We start from the raw sequence: 14,671 nt of genomic DNA on the forward strand, positions 1-14,671 counted from the left end.
TGAAGACAAAGCAAGAATCTGCAGCCTTCCTTCTCTAACTTTCTCAGTAGCCATGACAAATGGGAAAATTTTAAAATGCCAAAAATGCTGGAACTGACCTTATTTGTATGAAGGAATGATGACATCCAGTGGCCACATGTGCGTGTTTATACTTACAGTTTACAACCACATCTATTCCCAAACTGAACCCTGGCTGCCACCAAAGTAAAGGAGCCCTAAGACTACATGTGCAACCGCAGGGTAACTCCAGAGGAATAAGAGCAGTTGAAGGATCAACTTAATACAACGCTTAACACAACTGTTAAGGGTTCAGAAAGATACTATTTTCTATCGGTACCACAAACATTAGGTAAAATATTTCCTTCTCTGTTCCCTCAGTGCCTATGACAGAGCTTGAGGAAATGACATGGGTCTCAAGCTTGCTGTTCCTATACCTAGCTGTCAAAAGATTCCCAAACTGGCCCAAAATTCTCATTGCTCTTCAGCATAATATAGCCTGAGGTAGGAGCTGCCGATCAGAGCAGCTGCGATAGCAGCATAAGGACAAAAGTAAAGCCAACCAACATAGTTTTATATTTAAGATCTTTCCTCTGTCTGGCTCTAAAATAGGTATTTGCATCAGGTATCTTCATTCACTGAAAGAGGCTACATTACTCGGTGATGCACTAACCCTTGTGTTCTAATGCAGGGCTTCTTCACTTCATTAAAAAATAGTTTTTTCCCTCCAAACACGACTCTATTAAGGAAAAAGGGCCCTCCTTAAGAGAATTTGGGAATGCCTGCCTATCTCATTTATTCTATGTCCTGTCAAGTCCTCAAGCTTTTAGATGTATTTCCAAAGAGAGCTTCTTCTATGAAACTGGAAGCAGCCTCCCAACATCTGAAAGCTGGAATCGATCTGTGATCTTTGACACGGGTCACCTATGGATATTTGAACTACATCTTTCAAGCAGAGACTGTGCCATCAGCTGGCAACAACTCTGTAGGAAGATGAGAATTAGCTCTCCCAAAAGCCATCCAAGAAGATCACAGAAGTGGCTAGGGCTGGCAGAAGAATGGCTTGAGAAGACAAAAATGACTCACCAAACAAACAGGACAGGTCAGGGACCTAGAGAAATCACGGAGCCTTCCACTTCCACAGTGTGCAACCACCACAGAGGACCCACTGCTGCCTGCTCCAAAGCCCTGCAGCAGGCAGGTGTAAGTGCTAACGAACCCTACCCAAAATCAGAGACTGCTCAGAGCTGCAGCTGAGGAAGTTCCCAGCACGTTGCTAGCACTAGCAGCAGAAACTGATAATCATTATCTGATGACTGGTGCCTTTTTTGAAACGAGCTTGGCAGACCTCAGGCAAGGACTACAGAGCTACCAACATCACAAACTCGTCATAATTGGCATTAATTGCTCCTTTGTTGACAGCACAGCAGATCTGCCAAGCATTAAATGGATCGTAGTGACTAAATTCATCTGTAGCAATGGCCGTTCAGCACTTTACTCGGCCTGTGCAAAACATTCACACAGGCTGTGTGCTTTCCGAATTGGGATCAAGGCTCTGTCATCAGTGGAGTATTTTGTGCAGAACCTGTCTTTTTGGGGTGTGTGGCGTGGGTGTTACTCCTGCAAGAGAGAATGGTGATGCTCATGCCTCTGAAGGTGGAGGATGTGCCTCTTCCTAACAGGGATCTGATCCTGGAGAAACGCTGGCTGTTCAGCAAAGCCTGAATTTCCAGCTGGCCAGTCCGTCCCTTCTTCCAAATGTCTTCATTGCAGCTTCGTACACCACTGCCAAGACCCCTCTGAGCTGTGCACCCTCTCCTGCGCATGTATTTTAAACCTCTGTCTAAGTCTATGGGAGTAAATTTCTACCCTGAGTCTGCACGGCCTCTTGGCTGCACGCCCTCACAGCTGAGGCTAAATAAAACTAAAAATCAATTAAAGCATGCAGAAAAGCCAGCTCAGCCTCCACAAAGAGTCAGCGTATTGCCTGTTTGTGAGCTTTCATATGTTGCCTTTGACTGCTCTGAGCACCAAGCCACCTTAAAGGGAAAAAAACGTTACATAACCAGAGTCACGATTACTCAACAAAAACAGTATTTACTTCACTTTTGTACAGTTTGATGCAGGAGCAAATCTCTCCACTGACCTCTCTTCCTCTTTTGGGCACGGATCGGGATTGGATCAATCAGGCTATTAAACGCTCAAAAACACCCTCAGAAGAAAACCCGACGGTTAGGAAATACCACAGAGATGTATCCCAAACCAGAAACGCAAAGAAATAAAACGGGGATTAGGCATCCTTATTTCAGGTTTTACATAACTGAATACTTTTATTCAGCAGCCACTGATTGAAGATGATAGCTCGGGCTGCAAAACATCAGGCACAGGAGCCAAAGAGTGCTGTTCAGCCTGTCCACGTCCAGCCTCCCTTGGAACGTGGTTCAAAAGGTCCTCAGCAGAACTGAGGACCTCCTGGAGGTAAGCTGACCAGCAGAGTAGGCTGTTGTTTCTTTCCAGGCTCTGTTTCTTTCCACTAGTCATAATTACAGGGTTTGGATTACTGAAAAAAGCATGTTAGAACTACAAAAGGCAGTGTCCTGCAATCGGTCATCTCATAAAGCCTCAGAAAAAAAGGAAATGGGAAACTACTCTGGCAAACTCATTACGGAAATCCTTTGGAAGAAGCGAGTTACCCAGCAGGTCTGACAAACGTCTGTAAATTTAGAGAAAGACAGAACCGAGGAGGATATAGGTTATAGAAGCAACCTGAATGCCAAGCCCGTCAACTGTCTTATTACCATATATTAGATGCTCTCTGTGAGCTCTCTTAAACTGGAAATTATTAGTCAAACATGATTAATACGTAGTCAGCATGTAAAGTAATACATGTGATATATAGAAAGGGATAAATCTGTGCATATAAATGCATATATATATATATATATATATATATATATACACACAGAGACACAAATATATACATGCACATATCTATGGAAGATACACCTATATAAAGGTAATACAAATTCAAAGATGCTCAGAAACGGGGGATTCAGTCAAAGCCATGTTTGATACAGGAATTCCCTGCTGCTAGTGCTGGATTGCTTTTAGTGAAGGCAGGAAAGAAGCTTAAATAAACGGAAGAAATAAAAACAAGAAGTTTATCTCAAGAAAAGAATATAGGGCATTCAAACACTTCCACCAATCTTATGGACAGACCCTGAAAGGGTGAACAGAGCACTCTGCAAACTAACTACAGCTTTAATGCAGCTGAGGAAGAGTCTCACTATCAAGTGTTATTTAGAATTGATTTTTGCTGTTGTTTCCAGCTTCCTATCAGAGAACTGAACTCTGTTTTGCTAGAATAAAACAGGTTTTAAGGTTGCCCAGTGCCTAAAAATGCTTAAAACAAACTAAAGTGACTATTAGGCACACAGCTTTCAAAGAATACCAACCTAAACGACTGGATTTGGAGAAACCCTTTGAGGCAACTGGAAATCAAGACAAATTTAAGCTTCTCAGATATTAGCAGAAAATATATTTATATATATACATATGGGCTTAGAGACACTGGTGTCAAGCACCAGGTAAAAGGAGAGAAATCCAAGGAACACTTCAGCTGGGACCAACACGTGGAGTGAAGATGGCAGCATGAAAATGTTTAGGCAAGAGAATCTTTAATATGTAGGGACCGAAATTAAGTTGAGTTTGAAACCATTTTATTAAAGGGATCAGCAGCGTAATAGTTACTTCTGAAACGTTCCCGTCATTGCTTGACTTTGGTTAATTAACAATCCACTGCTATTAATCTGTGTTTACTTTACATGCTGAATTCTGCATGAAGACAGTGAACTATTCAAGCCCCACTTATGCTGCTACGATTTTCTACTGTACTTTCCTCGGACTTTCACGTTACTCTTCCCACTGGACTAGGCTTCAAGAATTACTTTACAAAAAGCCTTGTGTATCTAGCATCTAAATCTGCAACTGCTTCCTAGGTGCCCTTCCTGGTTACCTGATGGGACTGGAATGAGACCAACTTACACTTTTCTCCTTTTCTTCTGCTCTCCAAAGAGCCAGCTTGATCACAAGAGTAAAATGAAGGGAATTTGTGAAGTATTGAATGAAATATTCCTTCCCAAGCTGACAAAACCATGAGAAAAGAGGCTATTCTTCCTCCCCAGCAGACAAGCTTCAGAACCCCAACTTGCCACTACCTAGAGCTTTTCCCAACCAGCAGCTGACGAACTAATTTGCAGTTAGCTGCACGTGCTGCTGCCAACGTGGAAACGCAAGCCAATTATGTATCGTTCTGCAGAGAGACCTTGCAACCTGAATAGGAGCATTATCGCTGCTGACGCTGGGCTGAGCGTACCTTTGCCCTAGGGACTGGCTCACATTTGTCCCATTTTGCAAGAAGGTGGTAGTGGAAGTCTCAAAGGCACAAAGCAGAGCCCTGAACAGAGAGGAGGAAGAGGAATTTGGAAGAAAACCTCTCCCCGAAGCATTAAGCTTCACTTGTTGTGGGACAGAGGCTGCATTTTTAAAAACAAAGCCAGCTCTGCCAAGAATTAGCCACGTGGAGTGGAAGCAGCTAAGTGGAAAATCTAGTCAACAAGCTCAACAACAAGTTAAAGATTTCCAAAAGAGTTTTTACTTAAATTATTGTTAGAGAAGAGCTCCTGGAACACTGCTCTCAAGTTTTAACACTTCCACTGTTTGCAGAAGATTTCTGAAAGCTGATAGATAAAGGTAGTTGTCTTCTGCTTGCCTCTTGAAATTCTACTGCCCACTGGCCAGGTTACAAACTGCTTTTAAAAATATGTATGTATATATATAAAGAATCCATAACCAAGCCCTCCTTCTCAGTGTTTCTGTTCTTATAATTTCTGGTTACGTGCCAAAGGGTCACAATATAATAACAACAAAACACTTCTACTGCACTACCACCAGAAGTACGTATCAAACTGTAAATGCTTGCCAGGGAATTGTAGGGGAGAGAAAGATGAAGGCGTGACTCTCCCAACCCCCCAAAAAAAGCTCATCTTGGAGGCGTCAGCTCCTTCCCTAGCTGCTGGAGACAAGGGGCAATGGCCACCAAGTGGTTTGCCTCTCCCATTCTGCCAACCCACATGGTGTAAGCCTTCCTACTGCTATCAGCTCAGGTACACAGTGCTTTTTAGCACAGACACAGGTGTACCAGCATCTGAAGGCAACTGAGGATACGATCTGCTTATAAAATGGTAAATTACAACAGTTATCCAAATTATTTTAATAATTTACATAAATATTTATAGCTATATAGATATACAAAAGAGACCAGAGGTATTTCAGAAGGTCATCTAGCCTCACTCCCTACCTCCCAGTGTTAATAAACTAACTCCCACGTAAGCCAGACAGATTTTTTGGGGGGGAAGGAGAGGGAAAAGGGGACAACCTCAAGGGTAACCCTGCTTGACAAATGAGGTTGGACCAAATGCCAGCTTGATGCCCGCTCCACCCTGAACTCTCCAGTAACTTCACATTAAAATAAAATCTTGTACTCCCTTTCAAAGAAAAATAAAGAACATTTTGAAAGAAAACACATGGCAGCACCTCCTTCTTGAGATTTATTAAATCCTGCTATCTGCTCCTCCCTCTGGTGTATAAACATTCTGAGAAATGCTGCAATCATGTGATCATACTTTTTTTTCCCCCTCTGATTTTGAAGCTTAGTTTGTATATGGTAGAGACACACAAAGAAATGGGACAGAGACATACAGAGACTGGGTTTGGGAAACATCACATAGTTGCTATAAATCTAGAGAGCTTAACACTGAATCCTAGAAAACATCTGTTCTTACAGAAAGGTAGTGCTAGAATGTGCAGATAAAGCTCTGCTGTGTTTAACTGAATTCAAGAAGAGGGAGAGTGTATCCAAATGTATTTTGTTCTGCTACGCTAATAACACTACTCCTCATACACCACCTCACTTCTGTAAAGAAAAAGATCTGCTCCAAACCAACCTGCTTAGTACCACAACAGTGTTTCCTCAGCATTGGCAGGTTGCACTCTTTCTTGTCACTATAAATTGAAACAGCTCACTCTGGCCCAGATTGTTACTAGGAGGCATTTTCCTGGTTTTCATCCTTACCTTCTCACCACTGGAGTAGAAGAAATAACGCAATCGGACAATGTTACAATGATCCAGCTTTCTCATAATCTGGAGCTCTCGGTTCTGAAAAACAAAAAGAAAAGCAAACGATTAGGAAACAATTAGAAAACCCCAGCTTGGGGTTTGTCCAGGCATCAGTCAGCTGTTGGTGAGCAACTGCATTGTGCATCACTTGCTTTGTGATTCTTTATTACTTTTCCCTTCATTTTCTGTCCCATCAAACTGTCTTTATCTCAGCCCAGTTTTACCTTTACCCGATGCTCTCCCCCGTCCCAAATTGGGGGAGTGAGTGAACGGCTGTGTTGTGCTTAGCTGCCTGCTGGGTTAAACCACACCTCTTCTCTCAAGAAGCAGAGAACTGCAATTAATACCTTAACCTTCAGATGTAGCAGCTGACAAACGAAGGAGCCAAAGAACAAGAGGAAGGTGGAAAGATGCAACAGCTTTCTTGTTGTAAGGATCACAGCTGATTAGTCTTCCAAGTACCTTACCACTGAGAGTATCAACATCTCTGAGTGCATTTTCTCCCTAAACAAAGGCCCACAAATCCTCTGCGAAACCCAGTAGTTACCTACTCCTATCATCAAAGCTTCAGTGGCAAAAGGCAAGAAAACATTAACTTTGCATTTTTATTTTCTGATCTTACAGTAATAGGAGCTACCAGCTAGAATAGTTAGCAGCCTTTCCCCTTGAACACTGTAAAAGCAAACATAACGTTTCCACCTACACACCTCGCCTCCTCCACCCTGCAAAACAGGTTTGTGATGGAAGAGCACTTCCCTTGCCAGATTCTTTGCAGTATCAACAAAAAGACGCGTCGTTGAGAAGGGAACTCAATTCCCACTTTTGTTCAACCAAGGTTAAACTAGATGTGGGCGGAGAAAATAAGGCTATTTTCCCATTTTATATCAATCTGAAAAAAAAATAAATGTTAAAACAGAATCAGTTCATTACATACGTAATCAACCGGCAACTTTCCTGCAATACCCACTGCAACCGAGCCCTAAACAAATTAGGGAGCTTCTAGCTTTGATGCACACAACTAAGACCTACTAGCGAGGCTTAAGGAGCTCTGCAAGAACCACACGGAGCTTCTCCTGCGAACACAGCCACAAAGTCTGCTTTTAATTCCCCTAAGCCACGTCGCCTTAAAAAAAAAGAGGTGTTAGATAGGCTGGAATATCATTAATCCTTTCATCCTGCCACCAGCTTACTGGAAAAAAAATACTTCAGTGTTATCCAGCTCTTTACAACCATGAGCGACATCTCACACGGCTACCAGTTGGCAATTACCCAGCCAGTCGTTAAGGGGAGAGCGAGGCCCCGAGCTTGTCTGGCTTGGGAAATAAAGGCCAGGTCTGCTAGGTGTGCACCAAGACAGACCTGCTCTGACCTGAAGGATGGAATGATAAATAAAAAGAAAATAAAAAGAAATCAGGTAGAGATCTCTGAGGCTTTCAGGAGTCTCCTGAAATCCCATGGGGTGGATTTGCAAAAGGGGAACACGAGCTTCATCATGTAACCTCACCAACACACCTTACATCTATAATAAGAGCTCTTCTGGTAGGAACAGGAGCTCAAAACTTCTCCACTTACTCATTCTTTATTAGAAATCACCAAGAAGTAGTCAACTTGGAGAGTCGTGGTTGGCGTTTCTGTGACCGCTCAGCTCAGGCAGTGCTATCACGCTGGAACCTTAAAACCTGGAGCAGATTTTAAGTAATGAGACGAAGCAGGCGTGGATCTAGATCCTATCAGTCATGGAAACACCCCTTGTGACAAGAGACCGATTTCTCCAACTGGATTTTTACAGTGCTTAACTGTTCCTGCAGGACTGAGCCTAACCCTGGGAGTTCCCACACCTCCACTCAGTTCCACCAGCAACTCATGGCACGGCGCAAGACAAATGATTTATTTCTCCCTATCTCACAGTGAGGTGGTAATAATACCCTTTATCTCAGGGAATTACTGGAGGAAACACGAACGTACTAAGCACGTAGGTGTAAATAATATTTTAGCAATCCCTCTAGTAGCTTCTTAAAATACACGTATACGCTCCAAGTCAAGTTACGGCTTCGTGTTCTTAAGATAGAAGGTATATGGTGACTGGATCTGCTGGAAAAAATCAGGAGGAGTTATTTTAACGAGAGGCTGAGGTTATATTTATCCTCTGGTATCTCATCCTAGCAGAAGTACAATCTGTGCCCACTTTGATGCCTTCTCCTTGGGCTCCTACCCAGTCCATCTGCAGCAGCCCAAGGAGCAGCGCTTCAAGCGGTGCTGATATTGGGGGTAGCTCATAAACCAGTTACACAGTGACCTACATCTTACCTCCCAGCACGAGACGGGATGAAACTGCTGTCCTCTTAGCCAAACAGCCACCTCAGCCGTGTCAAAACCAAGCTGGCTTTTAATCATCACTCCTGATGGGGCTACAGCTGGAAATAACGTCAGTGGTCACAAAAGCTCGAGTGGATGTGGCAGGGAGAGGAGATGCTGATGTTTGTGTCACAGCCTGATGCTTTTAGGAACTATTTTTCTCCAATTAACTTCTCCAATTAATAATCTGGTTGCTCAAAGTTAAAGATTTGGTTAAAGATTGCCAAGATACCATCAGATTTGTAACTTCACGCAACAGCCAGTAAAGCTGATGCATGAAGGCTCATGCCTCCTCTCCAAGGTTACACCCCAATTCCTCACAATTTGCTAATGCTGCAGTTGATACAAAACCACCAAATCGAGATTATTTCTGCCTCACTACCTTAATCTGCTATAAAGGACTAGGATGACCATCTCCCCCACACACACGCCATTCTGTCCCCATCCAGAGATTTCTAGAGCTCTGTCAGTTCCTATTTACCACCCCTAATCTGGAATTATTATTATTATTTTTTTTTTTTTAAATAATGCCACAAAATGACTGAATCTTCAAAGGTGACTTGATGTGTCAATGGATTTGCAGCTTCCTGAACTGACCCACAGCAAACGAAGGTGAGAAGTTTTGTAGAGCCTCTGCCAACGTGGCACGATCTATATCTACCCAGAATATCAGAAATATCATCTGGACCCAGTTCAGAGAAGAATTCCTCAGAGCCTCCTTAGCTAAAAGGCATGCTGTATTTTGCCTTTTTTCCCCTTTTCTTTTCAAAGTAACTGTTTGAAGTCTCAGCAAGGTTCTTTGAGGATGGCGCTCAAAGCAGATGAAATGGGAAAAGCTATAAACTTGAATTTTTTGCCTCATGTCACACCACGGATATGACCTGGTTCTTGTGACCGCTTAGGACTGCACACCCCTTGTCCTCTCGAGAGGAAGATGGAAAGGCTTTCCATTATTTTTCAGGTATAAAATACCAACCTAGTTCAACAAACAACTTCAACAACATCCTTCTTGCTTAAAATAAGACCAGCAACTAAAATGAATTCTCGTTTTTGCACTTTTTGAACTAGTTTTTGTTCTTCTGGGGGCAATGCCTTTGGATATTCAAGCTCAACACGCCTCATTCTTCTCTCAGCTTGGAAACGTGAAATGGAGGGCAACTGTCACGTGAAGTCTGGCATTACACACAGAGCGATGCAGCACAGGTAGATCCAGATTTCTCGGCATACATAACCCTCCTCTGATGTCTCTCACATTACCAGCTTCGTCATTTCTTCTGCTTCTTCCGTGATTTTCTCCACTCTCCCATGCTTCTTCTTCTCCTGTCAAGGTTTTTGTAGTGATGTGCTGGAGCAGGGGGGTCATGAGCAAAGCAGAGTTTCCAGCAGGAGGCATGAAGGCGATGATGATGCCTTGAGGCTTTTTTTTTTTTTTTCCCCTCCTCTTTTTTCCCCTGCCTTTTTTCCTGTTCCACTTGAACAGCCTGACTGGTTAGTCACCTCCACTCACGTTCACCTGCTGCACTGCTGAACCTGCCTAGAGAATGGGATCAGGCTGAGACCCTGAGAGATGCAAAGCATTTTCCCAGAGCTGCAAGAAGCCCTGCTACCCTGCCCATCTCCTACCACAGGGAAAAGGCCAGACTCCAAGCACACAGGCCTCCCAACGTGATCCTAGTCAGCCACGCTGGATGCCCGGCAGAGATGACTGCCCAATGTTTAAGCCATACCTCCTAGGCTCAGCTTCTGAAGACATCCCACGACAAAACGCCACAGGGGAAGCTGTCGTGCTTCACATCAGCCTCCCGTGGTACCACAGAGGTTACCAAGAGGTAGTGGGATCATCAAGATCAGCGTGTTTTCACTAACATCATTAGTAAATCTCTGATCATAACATGTCTGGTGCATCATAAGCTTGGCTGGACCGACTGCAAATTAAAAGGTGCACTTTTCCTTCTCTAAAAATTCCTGAAGCTGCCTGGGCCATTCCTCCAAACACACATTTCAAATGCCGCCAGTCACAAGGCTCCTTTGAACACTGTCTTGCTGTTACCAAAATAGCGACAGGAATTATTCCGGGGCTCCCAGAATTATCTTCCTTCTACAGACAGACGATGGGATCTGCCCATGCCAGCCATCAGTAGCTAGCCACCCATCACAAGCCCATTTTGTGGTCAAGCAATTTCAAGCCGTGAGAAGCACCAGCAGGGATCACAGCTCTCCTCCCTTACATTTCAGGCGTGGATTAAGGCAATCCCCCAGCCTTCCTCTTCCTGCTGGTCACAGCCGATTTCCAACACGGGCAGACCTAGGTTCAAAAGAAACCCTTCTGCCACAACCACCACCCCCCGTTAGTGCTGGTCCACGGGTGATTGGGAAAGGCATGCAGCACAGGATTTACCACAGCCTGATGGAAACTGAAGAAGCAAAAAGCAGCCCGGGTGCCTTAAATACAGGCTAGATTTCATCGACCTGCCAAAAATCAGGAGGATTACCCCTCCGCCACGTGGTTATGAGGGAGCTGCCAGAAAGCACGCTGGATGAAAAGCTGAGACATCAACACGCACCTCGCTGCCACCCTGCCCGGTATTTTCACTGCATTACTGCCTCCTGAAAAACTCAAGCATTGCAGCCCTCCTTGCGAAGGGTCAGCCTGCCCATTGCCCCACGCACCCCTTCTGTGTCTCAGGGTACCATTTCATGTCATCTCCAGCCTGCTCTTGCCAGCACAGGACAGTCTCTAGATGGAGAGCTTCAGCCTTAGCTGGCTGTTGCACTTTTTCCTGCGAGTAGAAACAGAAACGGCTTGTTTTTGTTCTTTGGAGAGCACACAACAGGCCTCAGTCCCTTGGGAGAACAGAAGAAATATTCTGACTCTTCCTTCACTTCCTGCCCGCATCTCAGCGGTTAATTGAAGGGCAGAAGCCAAATTCTTCGTTAGCTCCTTGCGGCCCCCTCTGAATGGGAGCGGAGTTTGAGAGCCTCTCCGAGGCTTTAATACCATTTCTAAATTCCTGCCAGCTCAGGAAGCTCGAGACCGAACTTGGAACAGAAACTGATTTACAGCCCCGTGTCCCTTTTAGACCACAACCTGAAATTCAATTAATCATTTTCAAGTGGTTGTTTCGAATCTTGTGACCTGATGAACGGCTGAGTTCTGCATTTCAATCCTGTGGCGCCTATTGTGCCCTGCCAGGGGTGATGCAGCAGGAATTACAGCGTACCCCCGATAAAAGTGGGCAAAATAGAGCTAGCTCTGGAATTCAGAGAGCTGGTTCAAGCCCATTATAACACTGAAATAAGAAAGTGCAGGAAGGAGAATAATTGAAAGAGAGCGCACTTTCTGAAAGGCAGCCCTATGCTTTCAGGGATAATAGCCATCCTTTTTCTGAGATAGCACAGAGCAACTCTTGTTGAAAAACTGACAGTAAAAATCATCTTCCTTTCATAGGAGCAGGTCGCGGATTTTTCTCATATTTTGATTTTTAACTCTTCAACTAGGAGAAGAAACAAAACGTAAAGCATGCCTATACCATCAGTCCTCAGGGAGTCTGCAACATCCACAGCAAGTTACACCTGCAATCACAACCGGAACAGGTTGCAATTAATCTATTAATCAAATAAGTTTCAATCTCCCACGGGCATAAGACATTTGCTGAGTTGCTAATCACTATGCTATTAAACATTAATGAAACGTTTTATTACTCTTGGCCTTCGCTTACCTATGATGCAGCAGACGCTGCATGCAAACAGATTGCAAAGGACTTGCAAAACAAAAAAATTCGCATGGTCGTTGTTTTTTTTTTATTTTTTTGGGAACAGGTAAGTGCTGCCTCCAGTGTTTACGTGTTCTTTGTCTCAGACTATTTCTACACAGCAGAAGATGCTTGATATTAGAAGTGATTAGGGGTTTTAAACTTCAACCCAAATGAAAGTTTCTGACTCCCTAAGAACTTGGAGGAAGCATCCAAACCCAAGGATGCAAGAACGGGAAGCAAGGGGTGAAGACCGAGCTGCAAGCAGAGAGGGAGTTTAACTGGTGAGTGGAATTAGCTGCCTTCAGATGATTATTTGCCAAGCAGAATTAAATCTTTCAGAAGCGCGAGTCTTAATAATGAGCTCCCAGATGACCGAGCTTTGGAAAGGTTAACCACTCGCCGCTCAACTCAAAGGGAGACTGGGCAGCTCCTCCTCCGGGGGGAAACCAGGTCACCGCTCCAGCACTGAACCTAAAACAGGGACTTAAGAGCCTGTGCCTCACACACATACACAAAACAGCTCTTCTCCCAAACTCCTGGAGGGTTCCCCAGCTCCTCATTTGGTGAATTGGTCATCAGCAAGCCCCGGCACTTGTTACTGCTATATTTTAAACCTCCACCCGTGAGTATCAGGTGTGAGATAAGCGTGCCTAAGATAATACACACCCTACCAAATCTTAGACAGCAGCAATGTGTATATAGGACCATTTCAAAACTTCATAGTTTTATATACAAAAGCAATTCAAGCTTCCTCAAATATGTATTTTTCATCCTAAACAGCAGCAGCACTTTCCTCCTGTAGCTGTGAAACAATTCCATGGGTTGACCTTTTGCTGGATGCGAGAGATCTATCACGTCAAAGAGAAAGCCAACTATGTCAAAGTACAAATCCACTACAAGCTCGTAGACGAGTTAGCGTTCACGTTTGGTAAAAATGGGTTGTCAGATTTTTGTCAGATTTCTGGCTTTGGATTTTTTTTTTTTTTCCCCCTGCGTCAGCACTAGCACCCTTCCAGCTGTCGCGTTTTTCAAGAAATCATTTCCTTGGGTGAAAGGGCAGCGCGGCACCGAAATGCAAATATTAGGAAACCTTCGCATTCACTTCTAGTCTAAATTCCCCTAAAAGAGGCAGTACGGAGAAGAGGAATAGCTTTCGGTGACTACTTGCGTAGCAAAGCATGCTTTTTATAAGAAGAGTTAGAAGTTGCCACAGGTAGATTCGCCACTGTGCACTACACAGAAAGCAAGGAGCAGGTAGAAATTCGCCAGGGGAATTTTAGGTTGGATGTTAGGAAGAACTTCTTTACCGAAAGGGTTGTGAGGCATTGTAACAGGCTGCCCAGGGAAGTGGTGGAGTCACCATCCCTGGAAGTCTTCAAAAGACGTTTAGATGTAGAGCTTAGGGATATGGTTTAGTGGGGACTGTTAGCGTTAGGTCAGAGGTTGGACTCGATGATCTTGAGGTCTCTTCCAACCTAGAAATTTTGTGATTCTGTGAAATGCTTTGCCCCATCTCTCCAAATGTGGAGCAGCACGCTTCCTACACCATCACCTGATGGGAACCCAAGTTCAAAACCCCCCAAGGGCCAGGTCCAGGGAGCCGGAGCAACAAAGGCAGGAAGTCGATCGGCTCGGCTGCTTCCCTTCCTCCTGAGCGTGAGGAGGAGGCTCCGAATTTAAGCCTGCCCCGGGGCGAGTGTCACAAGCCACGTCTGAGCGGCGTGTTGCAAGGGCCGGGCAGCCTACAGGCCCTGATTCACGGCCGGCAGCCGCTCCGGCTCCCCACGCCCAGGTCCCTGCCCTGCGGCCAGGCCGGGGAGCGCGCGGCGCGTCAGACGCCGCCTGACTCACCAGCTCCACGCTTCCCACACGGCGAGCTCGGCGCTGACAGCGGGCTGCAAGCTGTGGCAGGGCAGGAGACGAGCCCCAGGCTCATCCCACCTGCTGGGCCTTCATCTCCTGGTCTGTCAGGCCTCCGCTGGCTGGCCTCGCTGATAAGAGGCTGAGGAAACAAAGACAACCTGGGCACCACATCAACACCACCTATCAGATCTGATGCTTCCAAGGAAGACTCTAAGAAGTAGTTCCCAGTCACCTGGGACCCAAAAACCTGAAGGCACTGATGTTTAACTTCCCATATGATGCCTGTTACCTATTTTCAAAAATGTATTTGCGAAGCACAGAGCCTTGATAACATTGTGATGTTGTGCAATGGTCAGTCACACCAATCATGTAGGGAAGTGTTTCCTAAACCACCTGCCACCTTTTCAATGGACAATGCATCCTCTCGTGTTTATCCTACAACATAAGAGGAGATTCTCATGAGGTAACTTCACTAAAAAATCCGCTGTTATCAGCAGTGCAAGTTGCAAAACCCTGCACTGAC

General features: G+C 44.8%; 1 protein-coding gene across 2 annotated transcripts in view; it reads right to left on the reverse strand.

Moving 5' to 3' along the window:
• Window positions 1-14,671, reverse strand: part of GSK3B (glycogen synthase kinase 3 beta) — a 132,568-nt gene that overhangs the window by 56,158 nt on the left and 61,739 nt on the right. For both annotated transcript variants that reach the window (XM_084500476.1, XM_084500477.1), the window contains exon 3: window positions 6,131-6,214. In XM_084500476.1, coding sequence (XP_084356602.1) covers window positions 6,131-6,214 — 84 coding nt within the window. The remainder of the gene's footprint in view (window positions 1-6,130; window positions 6,215-14,671) is intronic.

Source organism: Aythya ferina, assembly GCF_964211825.1.
Source record: "Aythya ferina genome assembly, chromosome: 1".
Lineage (NCBI taxonomy): Eukaryota > Metazoa > Chordata > Aves > Anseriformes > Anatidae > Aythya > Aythya ferina.